The sequence below is a fragment of the Crotalus tigris genome, unplaced genomic scaffold (assembly GCF_016545835.1).
Source record: "Crotalus tigris isolate CLP2741 ecotype Arizona unplaced genomic scaffold, ASM1654583v1 scf7180000017663.5292952, whole genome shotgun sequence".
In the NCBI taxonomy this organism is placed as follows: domain Eukaryota; kingdom Metazoa; phylum Chordata; class Lepidosauria; order Squamata; family Viperidae; genus Crotalus; species Crotalus tigris.
The window spans coordinates 3,961,356-3,980,662 of NW_024096550.1; the positions used below are offsets into that span (position 1 = coordinate 3,961,356).

General features: G+C 39.7%; 1 protein-coding gene across 1 annotated transcript; it reads right to left on the minus strand.

Annotated features, from left to right (window-relative positions):
* Positions 1–16,466: 16,466 nt before the first annotated feature.
* On the minus strand, positions 16,467–18,914 carry FGFBP3 (fibroblast growth factor binding protein 3). Its single transcript, XM_039335846.1, has 2 exons — positions 18,769–18,914; positions 16,467–17,861 (listed from the first exon to the last, which is right to left on the minus strand). The coding sequence occupies exon 2, from the start codon at positions 17,769–17,771 to the stop codon at positions 16,995–16,997; it is 777 nt and encodes a 258-aa protein (XP_039191780.1). The 5' UTR covers positions 17,772–17,861; positions 18,769–18,914; the 3' UTR covers positions 16,467–16,994.
* Positions 18,915–19,307: the final 393 nt, after the last annotated feature.

The following is a 19,307-nucleotide window of genomic DNA, read 5'->3' on the forward strand; positions in this document are numbered from 1 at the left end:
AGGTCCCCCTTCAGATTATGGAGTACAGATAGTCCTTTGAAGAGTTTGATAAGTGACTGTTCAAAGTTACAATGGTACTGAAAAATGTGACTTATGACCATTTTTCACACCTACAACCGTTGCAGGATCCCCATGGTCATGTGGTCAAAAGTTGCATGTTTGGCAGTTGGTTTGTATGTATGACAGTTGCAATGTCCTGGGGTCATGTGATCACCTTTTGCAACCTCTGACAAGCAAAGCCAATGGGGAAGCCAGATTCACTTAATTGTGTTGCTAACTTAACAACTGGAGCAATTTACTTAACAACTGTGTCAAAAAAGGTCATAAAATGGGGCAAAACTTAACAAGTGTTTCACTTAGCAACATAAATTTTGGGCTCAATGTTGGTCGTAATTCAAAGACTGCCTGTAATGAAATTAACTTTACTGGGTTTTCTGGGGATTGAATTGTGAAATTGAATAGAGAGTGGGTAAAGTGACAAAAATCAGAGGGAAGGAATAGGTGCACTTTTTATAACAGCTCCCTCAAAACATTAATCAATGTGAAAGGTGGGTTTTTTTACTTAATAAAAAAACCTTTATCAAATGTTAAGGAACAATTGATAAATAATTCAATCTATGTGTGCTTACAAATAGTAAATGACAGTAAAAGCAAGCATAAATACAAAACTGAACTGCAGCTTTTGTTTTTTTTCTTTTTATTAATTGTATTATTGCTTACACACCCATTTCCTTTTTATTGATTTATTGTACTTTTACTCCACCTCAGATTATGCTTGATGGCTTCCAGGCAAGAGAACTTAAAGTTAAAATATCCACATTGAGGATAAAAACTAATCAAACCAATCTTAACAGCGACCACAATAGCCACATCAGTCCCCATAAAATACAAAAATGGACAAGAAACCAAGAACAAAACAAGAAATGGAAAATAAACTCAAGGAAAGGCCCTCCAAAATTATTCAGTTTTTTAAAAAAATCCAGGAAAACCAACAAGGAGACTTCATACTAGTTGAAGCAGATAATCCCGACGGTTTCCATGTGTGAAGCATTAAATGGCTTTACAGGTCAATATTAAATTGTACTCTGAAATTAATTGGAGACCAGCACAGAATTAGAAAAATCATTGCTAGATGCTTCCAGGAACAAGTACCAGTAAACACACAATATATTCTGGACCAATTGTAATCTCCAAGTAGTCTTTAAGGGCAGCCCCATGGAAAGCTCACTGTAGTAGTCACGTGAAGGCAGGAGTTTCTATACAGTAATGACCTATGAGAATAACCTCGGAAGACAGAAGTAAGAGCTGTAGCTTAGACAACAGTCTGATAAATGAATTGTGTCCAAAGAGAAATGGAAGTGGACAAGCCATCTTAGAACTGACCCTCTTTGGTTCTCTGGAAAATAAAGGTAGAGAGGGGAGATTGGCAAGATTCTGCTACTGTAACTTTATAGTAACATTACAGTATTAATACTCGTGATCTTGGTTTCTTGTCTGGATTACCTCGAAGAATGGACATGTAGTCAGGTCTTCTTTCCCCAGATAAGGTCACAGTTAACTTACTGTGAAAGGTGCTTACCCTGTATCTAACATATTCTGTGCTATTCTAACATGTGCATAGTAAACAGCCACTTTGTTTTTCAAAACAATCTCCACCACAATGTCTCACCCATGAGAAAACAAGCATTCTAGATTCTGCTCTAGATGGTTCAGTGCAGTGATGGGATTCAAATATGTAAACAACCAGTTCTCTGTGTGGATGCTGCTTCTGGGCCTGGGCAACAAAAAATTAGCTATCAGTTCTGCCAAAATGGTGCTGAATTCCACCACTGGTTCAGCGACACAGATCATGCCTTCTTCAGCATGACAGCTTCCTTCCTAAATTGCTTTTATGTTGGTGGGATTAGATGCATTTTTAGGAATAGTGGTGCTCTGCTGACTAAAGCACTGTGAGGCAATAGTAAAGGATGAACATGAGGAAGGAAGGACCAAGAGAAAGAGGACAGAAGCAAAGACGAACTCCTGAAATCCAGAATAGCAGCTAAGTGGAGGGGGAAAGGAGAACAATCCTTAAGTAGCATCTAGATGAGAGAGCCTTCCATTCCAAAGCAGTCATATTTTCCACCCAATTGTTTTAAAGCAGGTGTGGATAAAAAACAAACTTTCTTTCCATTCTTTTCCATAGCTAGAGATTGCTGCAGAATGATGATCACCAATAAACAAGTGGTGGTAACTTTTGTGGCAAGTATTTTGCTAGCAGTAGTAAAGCTTCAGGAATACTAGCCCTACACAAAAGCCTATCACACTTTATCCAAATCTTGCCAGGAATTGCTGGGAAATCATGCTGCTTAGTCTTTGCCATTTTGCCACTGAATTCTGCAGCTCTGAATTCTGCAAGTCTAGAAGAACTGATAGTACAAAAAGTGGTCCCAGAGAACCACACATGGTGAGCAAATTGCTCAGTTATGTTCTCTGGTCCCAGAACAATTAACACACTGCAATAATGATTGTGTTTACAAAGAAATCACAATGTCTGGAAGTTCACACATATTTCATATTGCCATTGCTGCATTTGTGGAGGAAGTGAGTAGTTGTGTTGATTGTTTTAGATTATTGCTTTTTAAAAACATCTAGCAAGGGCAAGCATATTACTGCATGTAGAAGTGAAGATTTAAAAATAAAAAAGGCTAAGAAGTTATTCATATATAATAATAGTAGTAGTAAAGTTGGAAGGGACCTTGGAGGTCATCTAGTCCAACCCCCTGCTCGGGCAGGAAACCCTACACCATTTCGGACAAGTGGCTGTCCAGTCTCTTCTTAAAAACTTCCAGTGTTGGAGCATTTACTGCTTCTGGAGGCAAACTGTTCCACTGATTAATTGTTCTCACTGTCAGGAGGTTTCTCCTTAGTTCTAGGTTGCTTCTCTCCTTGATTAGTTTCCACCCGTTGCTTCTTGTCCTGCCTTCAGGTGCTTTGGAAAATAGCTTAATTCCCTCTTCTTTATGGCAGCCCCTGAGATATTGGAATACTGCTATCATGTCCCCCCTTGTCCTTCTCTTCGTTAAACTAGACATACCCAATTCTAGCAACCGTTCCTTATATGTTTTAGCCTCCAGTCCCCTAACCATCTTTGTTGCTCTTCTCTGTACTCTTTCTAGAGTCTCAACATCTTTTTTACATCGTGGTGACCAAAACTGGATGCAGTATTCCAAGTGTGGCCTTACCAAGGCATTGAAGAGTGGTATTAATACTTCACGTGATCTTGATTCTATCCCTCTGTTAATGCAGCCTAGCACTGTGTTGGCCTTTTTGGCAGCTGCAGCACACTGCTGGCTCATATTTAAGTGATTGTCTACTAGGACTCCGAGGTCCCTCTCACAGTTACTACTATTGAGCATGGTGCCACCTATGCTGTACTTGTGCATTTGGTTTTTCTTGCCTAAATGTAGAACCTTGCTTTTTTCACCATTGAATTTCATTTTGTTAGTTAGTGCCCAGTGTTCAAGTCTGTCCCAGTGTTCAAGTCTGTCCAGATCCTTCTGTATCTTAAGCCTGTCTTCTGGAGTGTTGGCTATTCCTGCCAGCTTGGTGTCATCTGCAAATTTGATGAGTTCCCCATGTTTGTAGATACACACTGAAAATTTGCAGCAAAATATGATTTACATAATCAAACATCTAGAAAGAGAGGACAGCCACATATGGTTTCATCTGCAAATGTGTACACCATAAATAAAGACAAAAATGTGTGATGGTGACTACAATTAGTAGTAGCTAATCATAATGTACCCTATGCTTTTAGTGTTGAACTGTTCCAAGTTCTGTTCTGAGTAAGGCAGTATCTTAATCTTAATTTCTCACAGTATTTTAACCCTAAACAAACCTTAATTGTTGATGAACGGCTTGGAGCTTGATCCCTTTGGGAGAATCAGGATGGCCACAGAATACAGTCATCCCAACAGTGCTTTGTAGGAGTTCAAACTTTATATTTTTTGAAGCCACTTCTGTCACTCCAAGACAAAATTAAGTCCAGTAATTATTGGACATAGTAATAATAATAATAATAATAATAATAATAATAATAATAATAACCCCCAGTGAGGCACTACCTTGACGTGGTTGTGGGGCTTGTGTACTCTGAGGAAGATGAGAGCTATGCCAGAGGTTCAACCATACTGGACAGGTCTCATCAGAGGAGTCAGACAAAGAGTGTCTCTCCCATAAAAAATATGGTGAGACGTAAATTTCAGAATGCCATACCGGCTCGGACGTCGCCCGGGTTAACAAGGTCCGCACTAGATATTGGAGTTCCTGGATATCTGGTGAAAAATGGGTTACAGGACTCAGGACTGTTGGCTGAGCAACCAGGGCCAGCAGCTGCAGAACTACTGGAAGAAAAGGTGTTTACCCGTCGCAGATACACAGTGATGGAAAACAAAGAAATAATGATCTGTTACTACAGATCAAGTCCAACAAGACGAGGATATCTAAAACGAATGCACCAATTCTGGAAAGAACAACATCCAGAATCAGAAATAACAGAACAGAGACTAGCAGATCAACGCCGATTTATAACACGAAATAAAGTATTCACAGAAACAGAATTGGACGAACTGCAAAGGTTTACCCAGGGCAAAGAAATCAAAGCCTTACCAGAAGTAATTCAGAATGTAGAGGCAAACCAGGGGGAGTTGGCAGTGAAGGAATCCAGCAGAGATATACAACTGTTCTCATTTGGAAACCAGGCACCTCTTCCTCAGGAAGAACAAAACCCTCTAACTAAAGAAATAAAAGAATTGAAACAAAGAATAACTGAGCATCTAGAACAGCACAAAAACAACAGAATAAGGCTGCCTGCATTGAAGCTTGTTCCAAAGAAACAGCTAGCACAAGCATTAAAAGATGCAAATACTGCAATAGCAAGTATAAGCACCAATTCACTGCAAGAAACAAACCAACTAATGTACAGCACAGCTGCAGTTATAACAGAATACCTGGGATGCAAAATCAACAAAAAAGAAAAACAAACAAACAGTGCACCAGAAAAATGGAAGGTTAGACTAGAAAATAAGATCAGCAAGTTAAGATCACATGCAAGCAAGCTAGAACAGATGAAAGAAAAGAAGCTGAAGAACAAGAAGACCAAAGAATACCTAATCAAGAAATACCACTTAGAAACAAGGAAGATCAAGGAAGCACTGGAAATAATAAAGCAACAAATAACAGCTATAGCCAGGAAAATCAGTAGATATGAAGCTCGAATTGCAAACTATAGGCAGAACCTCCAATTTCAATCCAATCAGAAACGTTTCTACCAATCCATCAATGGAGAAACTGCAAGGAATCAGTCAGTACCTGACAAGGAAGAAACAGTGCAATTCTGGAAGCAGATATGGGATAACCCAAAGAAATACAACAAGGATGCAGCTTGGTTAAAAGAGGTGGATGCAAATAAAACAGAAGTTGAAATGAAAGAACTAGTAATAACAACAAAAATGGTAGAAAAAAGAGCAAAGAAAATCAAAAATTGGTCAGCACCAGGTGAAGATGAACTGCATGGGTTTTGGTTGAAACATCTAACTGTTATACACCCACTCATTGCCAAGCAGTTCAACAATATACTACAAGGAGGAGAAATTGAAAAGTGGCTAACAACTGGGAAAACCTACCTAATAATGAAAAATCCAGCAAAAGGGACAACACCAGGTAATTACAGGCCAATTACCTGCTTACCAACAACCTTCAAATTACTAACTGGTGTGGTAGCTGATGCAGTACAACAGCATCTAGTTGAAAACAATCTCTTTCCACCTGAGCAGAAAGGAAACCGCCCCAATAGCAGAGGAACAAAAGATCAACTCCTAATAGACAAAATGATCTTGGAAAACTGCAAGAGAAGGAAGACCAACCTGAATGTGGCATGGATTGACTACAAAAAGGCATTTGACTCTCTGCCACATGATTGGATAATCAAGTGCCTAGAAATAACAGGAGTAAGTAGAAACATCAGAAAATTTGTGCAAAGATCGATGGCACAATGGAAGACACAGTTGCAGATCAATGGTGAGAGGCTGGGAGAGGTTAATATCAAGAGAGGAATATTTCAAGGAGATTCATTATCACCATTACTATTTGTTATTGCACTGTTTCCTCTGTCAACAATACTGAATAACTCAGGACATGGCTATCAAACATCAAAAACATCTGCCAGACTATCCCACCTCCTTTATATGGATGATCTGAAGCTGTATGGAAAAACATCATCTGAAATAGAATCGCTGCTCAACACTGTCCGTATATATAGCCAAGATATTGTTATGGAGTTTGGCTTGGACAAATGTGCCACACTTACTATCAAACAAGGAAAAATAGTGAAAACTGAAGGAATCAAGATGCCCCACGAAAATAACATTAAGAGTCTGGATGAGGAAGATTACTACAAATACTTGGGTATCCTTCAAGCTGACAACATCAAGCACACTGAAGTCAAGAAAAAGATTAGAGGTGAATACATCAAGAGAGTGAAGAAGATCTTAAAGTCCAAACTCAATGGAGGAAATACCATAAAGGCAATCAACACCTGGGCAATCCCAGTCATTAGGTACACAGCTGGAATAGTGGACTGGACTCAAGCAGAACTAAAAGCAATGGATAGGCAGACCAGAAAAATAATGACAATGAATCATGCCCTTCATCCACGCAGTGACATTGATAGACTTTATCTACCAAGGCAAATAGGTGGGCGTGGAATGCTACAAGTACATCAGATGGTTGAAGAAGAAAAAATGGCTTTGGAAGAATATCTGAAGAACAATGATGAAGATGCACTGAAATTAGTATATCAGGAAGGCTTACTAACTACTGGAGAGACCAAACTGGCCTACAAGAAAGACCAAATGAAGAACAGAATAGAGGCATGGGAAGACAAAGCATTACATGGCCAATACATGAAAAAAATAGCTGGGAAAGCAGATAATAACAAACCTGGCAATGGCTAAGAGCAGGAAAATTGAAGAAAGAGACCGAGGGACTAATTCTGGCTGCACAAGACCAAGCCTTAAGGACAAATGCATACAAAGTCAAAATTGAGAAGACAGCAACAGACAGTAAGTGCCGCCTATGCAAAGAAGCTGAAGAAACAGTGGACCACTTGGTAAGCTGTTGCAAGAAGATTGCACAGACTGATTACAAGCAGCGGCATGACAAAGTAGCAACAATGGTGCATTGGAAGATCTGCAAAAAATATCATTTGCCTGTAAGCAAAAACTGGTGGGATCATAAAATAGAGAAAGTCATAGAAAATGATAAAATTAAACTGCTCTGGGACTTCAGAATTCAAACAGACAAGCACCTGCAACATAACACCCCAGACTTAACAATTGTCGATAAGAAAGACAAAAAAGTCTGGATAGTGGACGTGGCAGTGCCTGGAGATAGCAGAATAGAAGAGAAAGAACTGGAGAAGATAACAAAATACAAAGACCTACAAATAGAAATAGAAAGACTGTGGCAAAAGCAAGCAAGGGTAGTACCAATAGTAATAGGCTCCTTGGGTGCAATCCCAAAACAACTGGAGCACCACTTGAACACCATTGGCATTGACAAATTTGCTATTAGTCAATTGCAAAAGGCGGCCTTATTAGGAACTGCTTCCATCCTGCGACGATACCTGTAATACCATCAAACATCCACATCTGCCTATCCCAGGTCCTGGGTAAGGACTCGATAGGTAGACAAAATGCCAAATCCAGTCTGAACATCTGGCTGACTGTGCGATAATCCATAATAATAATAATAAGGGAACTGCTTCTATCCTGCGACGATATCTGTAATACCATCAAACATCCACATCTGCCTATCCCAGGTCCTGGGTAAGGACTCGATAGGTAGACAAATGCCAAATCCAGTCTGAACATCTGGCTGACTGTGCGATGATCCATAATAATAATAATAAATAATAATAATAATAATAATAAAATAATATAATAATAATAATAATAATAATAATAATAATAATATCAAGAGAGAATATTTCAAGGAGATTCATTGTCACCATTACTATTTGTTATTGCACTGTTTCCTCTGTCAACAATACTGAATAACTCAGGACATGGCTATCAAACATCAAAAACATCTACCAGACTATCCCATCTCCTTTACATGGATGATCTGAAGCTGTATGGAAAAACATCATCTGAAATAGAATCGCTGCTCAACACTGTCCGTATATATAGCCAAGATATTGTAATGGAGTTTGGCTTGGACAAATGTGCCACACTTACTATCAAACAAGGAAAAATAGTGAAAACTGAAGGAATCAAGATGCCCCACGAAAATAACATTAAGAGTCTGGATGAGGAAGAGTACTACAAATACTTGGGTATCCTTCAAGCTGACAACATCAAGCACACTGAAGTCAAGAAAAAGATTGGAGGTGAATACATCAAGAGAGTGTAGAAGATCTTAAAGTCCAAACTCAATGGAGGCAATACCATAAAGGCAATCAACACCTGGGCAATTCCAGTCATTAAGTACACAGCTGGAATAGTGGACTGGACTCAAGCAGAACTAAAAGCAATGGATAGGAAGACCAGAAAAATAATGACAATGAATCATGCCCTTCATCCATGCAGTGACATTGACAGACTTTATGAAGAGAGTTAAGGTTTAGTATGATTTTGGTTATTGTATAATTAGTAAACTTAAGTAGATTATGTTTAATATGTTTGTATAACCCTGTACTTGGCTCTGGGAAGTTGGGGGGGAGGGAGGCAGAGCGGGGGGAGGGAGATGGGGGGAGGGTGGGTTAGAGGTTAAAGAGGTCAGATAAGTAGAAATACCGTAGTTGTGTTTTTTTTGTATATAATATTGATGTTTTAACTTGGAGAGAGGAATTGCTCAGGCATTTCCCCTGGATCACATCCGGAGTGAGAAGATAGGAGGAAGGGGAGAAGTAAGTGGGAAGGTTGAGGAGAAGGAGGAGAGGGGGAGAGTGAGGAAGAAGAGGGAAAGAGGGAAGTGAGAGAAGAGGTTAGAGGGTGGATGCGGTTTGGGGGGAAATGGGTGAGCAATACCGAAAGTTGTGTGTATAAATTTACTTTATTTTTTATCTGAAGTATTTTTTATGAATGTAATGAAAAATTGAAAATAAAAATTTTTTTACAAAAAAAAAGAAAGACCAAATGAAGAACAGAATAGAGGCATGGGAAGACAAAGCACTACATGGCCAATACATTAAAAAAAATAGCTGGGAAAGCAGATATTAACAAGACCTGGCAATGGCTAAGAGCAGGAAAATTGAAGAAAGAGACCAAGGGACTAATTCTGGCTGCACAAGACCAAGCCTTAAGGACAAATGCATACAAAGTCAAAATTGAGAAGACAGCAACAGACAGTAAGTGCCGCCTATGCAAAGAAGCTGAAGTAACAGTGGACCACTTGGTAAGCTGTTGCAAGAAGATTGCACAGACTGACTACAAGCAGCGGCATGACAAAGTAGCAACAATGGTGCATTGGAAGATCTGCAAAAAATATCATTTGCCTATAAGCAAAAACTGGTGGGATCATAAAATAGAGAAAGTCATAGAAAATGATAAAATTAAACTGCTCTTGGACTTCAGAATTCAAACAGACAAGCACCTGCAACATAACACCCCAGACTTAACAATTGTCGATAAGAAAGACAAAAAAGTCTGGATAGTGGATGTGGCAGTGCCTGGAGATAGCAGAATAGAAGAGAAAGAACTGGAGAAGATAACAAAATACAAAGACCTACAAATAGAAATAGAAAGACTGTGGCAAAAGCAAGCAAGGGTAGTACCAATAGTCATAGGCTCCTTGGGTGCAATCCCAAAACAACTGGAGCACCACTTGAACACCATTGGCATTGACAAATTCGCTATTAGTCAATTGCAAAAGGCAGCCTTATTAGGAACTGCTTCCATCCTGCGACGATATCTGTAATACCATCAAACATCCACATCTGCCTATCCCAGGTCCTGGGTAAGGACTCGATAGGTAGACAAAATGCCAAATCCAGTCTGAACATCTGGCTGACTGTGCGATGATCAATAATAATAAGAATAAGAATAATAGTTGGAAGGGACCTTGGAGGTCATCTAGTCCAACCCCCTGCTCAGGCAGGAAACCCTATACCATTTCAGACAAATGGCTGTCCAGTCTCTTCTTAAAACTTCCAGTGTTGGAGCATTCACCGCTTCTGGAGGCAGGTTGTTCCACTGGTTAATTGTTCTAACTGTCAGGAAGTTTCTCCTTAGTTCTAGGTTGCTTCTCTCCTTGATTAGTTTCCATTCGTTGCTTCTTGTCCTGCCTTCAGGTGCTTTGGAGAATAGCTTGACTCCCTCTTCTTTGTGGCAGCCCCTGAGATATTGGAACACTGCTATCATGTCCCCCCTCGTCCTTCTCTTCGTTAAACTAGACATACCCAATTCCAGCAACCGTTCCTTATATGTTTTAGCCTCCAGTCCCCTAATCATCTTTGTTGCTCTTCTCTGTACTCTTTCTAGAGTCTCAACATCTTTTTTACATCGTGGTGACCAAAACTGATGCAGTATTCCAAGTTTGGCCTTACCAAGGCATTATAAAGTGCTATTAATATTTCACATGATCTTGATTCTATCCCTCTGTTAATGCAGCCTAGCACTGTGTTAGCTTTTTGGGCAGCTGCAGCACATTGCTGGCACATATCTAAGTGATTGTCCACTAAGACTCTGAGATTTCTTTCACAGTTACTACTATTAAGCAAGGTACCCCCTATACTATACTTGTACATTTGGTTTTTCTTGCCTAAATGTAGAACCTTACTTTTTTCACCATTGAATTTCATTTTGTTAGATAGCGCCCAGTGTTCAAGTCTGTCCAGAGCCTCCTGTATCTTAAGCCTGTCTTCTGGAGTGTTGGCTATTCCTGCCAGTTTGGTGTCATCTGCAAATTTGATGAGTGCCCCATCTATCCCCTTGTCCAAATCATTGATGAAGATGTTGAAGAGCACTGGGCCCAGAACAGAGCCTTAGGGCACCGCACTACACACTTCCCTCCATGTAGATGCGGTTCCATTGAGGACCACACGCTGAGTATGGCCGGTCAGCCAGCTACGAATCCATCTGGTGGTGATGCTGTCTAACCCACATTTTTCTATCTTATCGAGTAGTAGGTTGTGATCTACTTTATCAAATGCCTTACTGAAGTCCAAGTAAATTATATCCACAGCATTCCTCTGGTCCACTAATTTTGTCACTTGGTCAAAGAATGCAATACAATTTGTCTGGCATGATCTATTTTTGACAAACCCATGTTGGCTTTTAGTAATGACTTTGTTTACCTCTAGGTGTTTGCTGATTCATTGTTTGATTATCTTTTCCAGAATCTTCCCAGGTATTGAGGTCAGGCTGATAGGTCTGTAGTTTCCTGGATCCATTTTTCCCCTTTTTTGAAGATGGGAACTACATCAGCTTTTTTCCAGTCCTCCGGTAGTTCCCCAGTGCTCCAGAATCTTTGAAAAATATAGTTCAGTGGTTCTGAGATCACATCTGCCAGTTCCTTGAGAATCTTGGGGTGTAATCCATCTGGTCCTGGTGATTTGAATTCGTCTAGGTTGGACAGGTGCTCACTTACCATCTTCTTGCTTATCTTAACTTGTGTTTCTAATCTGTTTTTTATGGAACTGTTTTTGATAGGTTGGATTGTTTTTTCCCTTTGTGTAAAGACAGATGCAAAAAAACGAGTTAAATAGTTCTGCTTTCTCCCTGTTGCTTGTCCCCTTCTTGCCACTTTCCCCCATTAATGGACCAATCATTTCCTTCACTTTTTTCTTGTTTTTTACATGTTGAAAGAAGGTGTTTTGTTTTGTTTTTGTTATTTTTGACTTTGGTCACAAGCCTTAGTTCATTTTGAGCCTTGGCTTTCCTCACTTCATCTTTGCAGGCATGGGCTATTTGCTGATATTCTGCCTTAGTTATGTGCCCCTCTTTCCACTTTTTATACTTATCCTTTTTTTCTTTCAATTTATTAGAGAGTTCTTTATGCAGCCATGCTGGTTTCTTTTGTTATTTTTCTTCTTTGTTGGTATTGTACTAGACTGAGCCCGTATTATCTCACTTTTCAAACTTTCCCAAGCTTCTTGAGTTGTTTTCCCCTTGAGGATTCTATTGCTTGTGCTTCCAGAATGTTGAATTCCAATAATGTATGATCACTTCCCTCCAAGGTTCCTGTGGCTTCAACATCTTCTATCATTTCATCTCTGTTAGTGAGGATTACATCCAATATGGCTAATCCCCTAGTTCCCTTCTCTACTTTTTGGGAGACAAAGTTGTCAGCTAGGTTTCTCAGGAATCTGTTTGATTTTCCACTTGGTGCAGAGTTTGTCTCCCAGTTGATGTCAGGGTAATTAAAATCTTCCATTGCTATTGTGATGAGCTTCCTACATACCTTAGTTAGCTGACTAGCAAAAAGTTCATTTATTTCCTCTGTTTGGTTGGGTGGCCTATAATATACACCTATGGCAATGTCATTTTTCTCCCTTTTATATTGACCCAAATGCATTCAAGACAATTTTCATCATTGTTGTGTTCTATTTCTGTAGAGATGTAGTTATTTCTTATGTAGAGAGCAACTCCACCTCCTCTTTTATTGGTCTGTTTCTTTTAAATAATTTAAATCCCTCTAGCTGTGTGTTCCATTTGTGGGTTTCATCCCACCGTGTTTCTGTAATGGCAACAATATCATATCTGCTCTCATTTACCTGAATTTCTAGTTCACCCTGTTTACTGTTCATTCTCTGTGCATTGGTGTATAGACATTTGAGTCCTTTATGACTAACCCTGTGTTTACTTTCTACATAACCTGTGTGGTGCCTGAATTCTCCTCTTTTCTTACCACCTGTTTGGTTAGTGCACTTTGTGTGGCATTCGCTATTAAAAGCTTGATTTTGCTTGACAGCAAGGTTGATATTTTTGTCCACACACACACATCTATGTTACATGCACTGATAACCCTATAATTTTTAGATTGCTGGGAACAGGGATGTTCTGTATCAATTAACTCACTGTCTCCGTTGTTTAGTTTAAATATTCTTCCAGAAAATCTGTGAATTTATTGCCAAGTAACTCAGTCCCTTTCTTGGATGGGGCAAACCATCTCTTTTGTACATCTTTTGATTGGACCAGCTACAGACATCGTGACTAATATAACCAAAGCCTTCCCCTTTACATCACTCCTTTAGCCACATATTGAATTCTGCTATATGCTGGCCTTTTCCATTTTGCTACTTATATACTGGTAAAACCTCTGAAAAAGTAAGCCTACACCTATCCTGCTGAGTTCCTGCCTCAAGCTCTGAAAATCATTCTGCACAGAGAATACCTCTTTTTGGGACAGATCGTTAGTGCCAAGATGTACAATAACATCCACATCACAGTCCTTGCTGGCATTCTTGACTATTTTAAAAATATGCTTCTTGTCCCTACTGGCAGTAGCACCTGGAAGACACCTGACCTCTTTGAAACCTCTGTATCCTTTCCTAAATTTACATCCCTTATAATTGAATCGCCAACTAGAAGGTGGCTTCTCTTTCGGATGCCTTTCTCTTGCATGTCTGATGTGTAATACCTGATTCACACTTCTACCTGTCAAAAACAAGTTCTTCATCTTGGACCATGATCCCCTGCTTATTTGAATTATCATCATAGCTACATTGACCTGTCTCCTTAATGTTTTTATTAAGGTTAGCAAGGCACTCTATCTGTTATGCAGGGACACAACAAAAGCTTTGTATTTATGGTTCACAGCTCTCACCCTGCCAGATCCCATGATTGTCCACACTGTCCTTCTCCTGCAGGATCTTTGTAATAGAGCAGGCTGATAACGCAGAGGCTCAATAGAGTAGGAGGGCTGAACTGAATACCTAATTTCTGCCTAAAGAGCGCAGATTACAGACCCTAGATAAATAATCTGTCCTTGTATACTGGTGATTTGTTTCCAGATAGGATAGTTTCCCAGTTTGAAAAGAGTACTGCAAAAGACAGCTGCAAAACAAGTGTTGCATTGAACTAAGCCAGACATTCTGAGATGAAAGAAATCTCAGACACACTTGTCCTGAATGTACCACCGCTGTTTTTGATTTTTAGTTATATGAAAGCCTGTTCAAAATAACATAAAATTAGACATCACTTTCCAGAAGCAGACAATTTGATTTAGTGGGTTAAGGTGTTATTTTAAGACTGGGAGACTCAATTTCACTGGGGACTTTGGGCCAATCTCTCCTTCAGCTGACCTGCTTCACAGGGTTGTTTGTGATGTGAAAAAACTGGGTAAGAACTATATGTACCATTATGCATATTTGGAGGAAAAGCAAACTATAAACCCAACAACAAATGAAAAGGGGAAGCAAACAGAAAAATGCAAAGATGAAATACCACTTAGGATCCAGGAATTTAAAAAAAAATCTTTCTAAACAGAAGACCAAGAAGAAATGTAAAAGGTTCTCACAACTTTAAAAAAAACTCCATGGCTTTAGACCAAGGAAATAGTTTCTGCTTGCTGAATGCCTTTCATTTAGAAGAAGTAATGCCTCTCAACATCCAAACTAGTTGTTTCGTAGCCCCTTTTTCGATTTCTCCAACCCAGTGTGGCGCCTGGACCAATCGCTTCCATTGAGTTCCTTGTACACCAGAACAAAAGAACCAAGGGGTCAAAGGTTGCTGTCTAAACTGTGTCATGTGACCAGCTATCTCTGGAGCTTGCAACCATCAAACATGCTTTCCAAAGCTCCTTCTCTATTCATGTGGAGGTCTGGGTAACCTAGCAACAGCTTCCAGGAGCCCTTTACTTTGTTAGATACTTTTTACCATCATTGTGGTTTCCTTGTGAAAGCTTCAGATTTTTATATTTGTATTATTATTAGCTTTCCTTCGGTGATCAGCCTGAAACAGCCACTCTAGAGAAGCAGAGAAGTCGCCATTTCACATCCTCCTAATCCTACATTACAGACGGTTGCTTCATTTCACCAAATTATTTGCTCAGCATTTTGATATTCTGTGAACTGTGCTCCTTTGGGAAACAGAAAGAGCTAAGTGTAAACTTTAGGGGATTTTTTTTTCAAACTCTTTCTGAAACTGCCTAACAAGGCTTTTAATTTATAATGCAATTGGTGGCTGGCTTCATTCATGGAATTTCACGCTCTTTATGCGTGCATGTGTGTGGGAGTCCATTCCAAACAAAATCTTTCATCTGGAATCTTCCCTTTATTCCCCCCCCCCTTGCTACTTCTTTGTTTCTTATTGGGGGGGAACCCTTAATGAGTATAAGAAAAATCCAGGGTCATACCTCTCAAAAGGATAAGGAACCCCTCATGTGAAGTATGTTCTTCACTTGTAGGGTGAAACAATAGTCACCCAGCTTTTCTATATAATTTGAAATATTCTATACAATTTGAATTATTTGTATCCATAGATCAATGCACAAATATTTGCACTGAAAAATAATTCTCAGAGGCAAATGAGATCAGATTCTTGAAACATGGGGCTGAGTATTTGAAAAGCAACATGATTCAATGTAATGATTGCAGGAAAGTGGCATAAGTGGAGGAGATTAAACCCTTTGGTTACAAGGTGTGTTGCTGTTTTACGGGAGTACTCTTGAAAGACTGTGAAAGTGTTTAGTACAAACCCAAATGAAAATGAGAAGAGAACGTAGAAGATATTGTAATCATGACTTCAAATCCAGGTTCCAGAACATCTGATTCAGTATTTGCACTTCAAAAGCAATAAGGAACAACTAATTTGTCAGAAAACAGAGAACAAACAAAGAAACAAAAATGCATACAGAACAAGGCAAGTGATGTGAAACCAAGAAAGCAATAGCTTCTTTTCTCATCTCATAACGACTGACTGGTAACCTTCAAGCATCTGACCAAAGCTATTGGATAAACTACCTCAAGTGTGCATATTGTTGCTCAGAGTTGTTGGGAGTAGGCTGGCATGCACATTTGATAAACAAATAAGTAAACAGATAGATAGATAGATAGATAGATAGATAGATAGATAGATAGATAGATAGATAGATAGATAGATAGATAGATAGATAGATAGATAAATATTGGATTCATGAGGGCAGAAAGGTCTAAAAATTAATTCAGCCATGGTTAGGATGATTTTCACAATCACCCAAAACTGGAAAAGTCAATATAGATACATTCACCTCCCTTATTATACCCAGCTCTTGAGCTATTTAGTCGGAGCGTGTAGAATACAACTATTTTGATGAATCTAAGCAAAAAAGTTTAGTTTTAGATAACAATCTGGGAATGCTTTGTATGGCATTTTGCCTCTGTGGTATACAAGTTTATTAAATAAATAGCATAGCACCATCAATTTAAAAAGTTCTGTGTCGATGATATTATCCCAACACAAACATAAAGATTATAATTAGACAATAAATTGTGATAGCAGAAGTGTGTAATAGAACTTCATTTATTATTGCCATTAACATAGTTTTTTTAACACTCGATAGCAACTACATCAGCATTTGTTATACAGTTGTTAGACATTTCCAAAAGATAAAATAAAGATCCATAAGTGACCGATAATCCCGTATAATTTGTTACAATTACAGATTAGCATCTCAGTCATTGTAAAGAAAGAAATTATCTGAAGCAGCAGAGCAGTGTACTACAAATGGATCCCCTCTAGTGTAGGAAAAGGAAGGATCTGTATTGTGTATTAATGCACAAATCCTATGCAAACATAGCTTCCACAACCCCTTAGTGTCTTTATTATCAAGATTAATAGGAATGAGTAAATTATGTGTCACATAAAGCCCCAAAATTGCACAAAATTACAAATCTTTAATCATTGCCACTCCACCTTTTCCTTTCACCCGACCTTGTTTGTTTCTGCCCTTATATCAAACAATCCCTTCCATATTTATCACTAAGTCTTCTGCTGTACACCTCCATTCTCCCTTCCTCTTACCCTGAAAGTTCAGCCATTCCAGAAATTTACAAAAAAGGTACACAAGGAATGCCATTTTTCTTCACAATAAGTGTCCACCACATCGGCATTGAGCTCTGTGGGCTGTACCCTGCCTTCCACAACTGCTGTCGTAGGCTGCCTATGGGGTGGACGGGTTGGGGCTGCTGGAGAGTTAGGGTTTCCTTTCCTCTTTCCCCCTTTCTTTTGCTTCCTCAAAGCACCATTCTTTGCTGGATTGGTGATGGTCGTGTCTTGGGGTACTTGCGGTGATCTCTGTGATGCTAGTAGGTTTTTGCCATGGCCTTTCCCCTTGGAACTTCCCTGAGTGACACTCGCAGTGGCTACCAGGGTGTCTGTGCTTGGGGTGGTTTGCACCAGGTGTAAGTGGGCTTCAGAGGCCTCCTCCTGGCTGCTACAAAGCCTGGATTTGAGAGGGCTGATGTCCTGGCAGGGATGGCGCTTCCGGCGGAGCTTTCCCAGGATCTGCTTCCAGAACTGACGGCCTTTGGCACCATAGGCAGCACATAACTCTGGTCGGCCCCGGTAGACACACCTCTGTGCCTCTCCTTCTGCCGGATGACAGGTGATCTGGAGCTCAGTATCCCTTTCCCCAGAGATGAGTTGCCAACTGCACAGATGCTTGTCACGGGTGGAGAACTGGCCAGACTGAGCCCAAGGGAAAGAAAGTTTTCCTTTTTCACTGTTATCCTCACCCTTCTTGAAAGGGTTACATTCTAGGCAACTGAGGAAGAGAAGAGTCAGGGGGAATGTGTGGGGCAGCTTCATTTCCTGAAATCAAGGGAGGTGCCGGCACCCCTCATTCAAGAGCATTAGTGGGAAAAGCTTGGCCAAGGGCTCCGTACTGTCTTTCAGGTCCTATGGAGACAGAAGTACAATGAGCCATCTGCAACAGGCACCATCAATAAGGATGAGCAGCAACAGCTAATTGCAAGTAATGTCTTCTACTTGACCAAGCACATTCTTCCTCCCCAAATTTTTATCAGAGAACAATTCTACTTTCCCTAAAAATAATAAACTGCAACCCCCCATCAGATGTGGTTAAGTTCTACACCAGATGGGGATGTTGCTTTTACAAAAGCAGATACTTTCTATTGTTATGCAATCAGCCAGCAGCTATGTTGACTGATAGCTTTAGATTCATAAGGACATTCATTGGGTGTTCTCATTTATATTAGTGGCATTTTAGCTCAACCCACAGCTAGTAAGTCTCTGCATATTTCACCAAGATAAACATTCTTGTTTTTCTTAAAGAGAATAGTTCGCATTAATAGAAACACTGCCTTCTACAGCATGAAATTTCTCCTTGCTTTCACGTAATGTAAATGCTCTAAATCCTTTTTTTTACGTGCATAGCTTGATTTTATAGCAAAAGTCTTTCTGAAACTCCAGTGAAGAAAGCAAAAGTTTCATAATGTTCTTTTGATCTTGTCTTCTTGACACAATTCTCCTTCCTCTCCAACTCTTCCCAGTTCCTACCTTTAACAAAAATCCTGCACATTAGACATCTTTTCTGTATCCCGCAGTCTTTTCTTTCCTGCATTCCTCAACTGCAAACAGCCCGCTGAAACCTGGTGCATTTCTTAAAATACCAGCAAGCTGGTGCAGATATGAATATGAGGCTCCTGCTAATACAGTGCGGGAAAGAAAGTTGCTTTCTTATAAAAGAAGCAACAATTTCAAAGACCCAAATCCCTAGACAAAATGAAGCCCATCCTGACATTCAATATTTCCCACTTTCTAAGTTCTTTCTAGCTCCACTTACCTTCGATTGTGTGTGGAAGACAGCTCTATAGGAGAAATTCCAGTCTAAGCTCAGGATTAGCCTGGTGGAGGGCGTTCAGAGCATGCCTGTATTATCAAGAGTCCAGGAGGGGCTAACCATTGCCTATGCCCCTCCTCAGTCTTATGCATGCATGCATGCAAACACACACACACAAACACACACACACACACACACACACACAATCACTGGGAGACAGAGTAAGAGAAGAACCTTGAAAAACAAACAGATTGTTTGATCCTTGTACATTCAGGTGCCTAAACCATATCACATCGTTTTACAAATATGATCCTCTGCTCACTGGAAAAATTGTTACTCTTTGTCCTATTTAACTGATTAGAAAAATGTATATTTGGCATATTCTTTTTCTAAAAGACCTCCTGATTACAACAGAATAGCTTGTCACAGTTGCACTACAGCCCCATTGAACAGAGAGGGACTGGTATTTGGGCATGTAATGGTAAAACTAAGGGGGTATACAAATAGTCCGTGACTTACGACCACAATTGAGCCCAAAATTT

Coding starts and splice junctions, on each gene's coding strand:
- FGFBP3 (XM_039335846.1), bottom strand. CDS start 17,771: ATGAAGCTGCCCCACACATTCCCCCTGACTCTTCTCTTCCTCAGTTGC.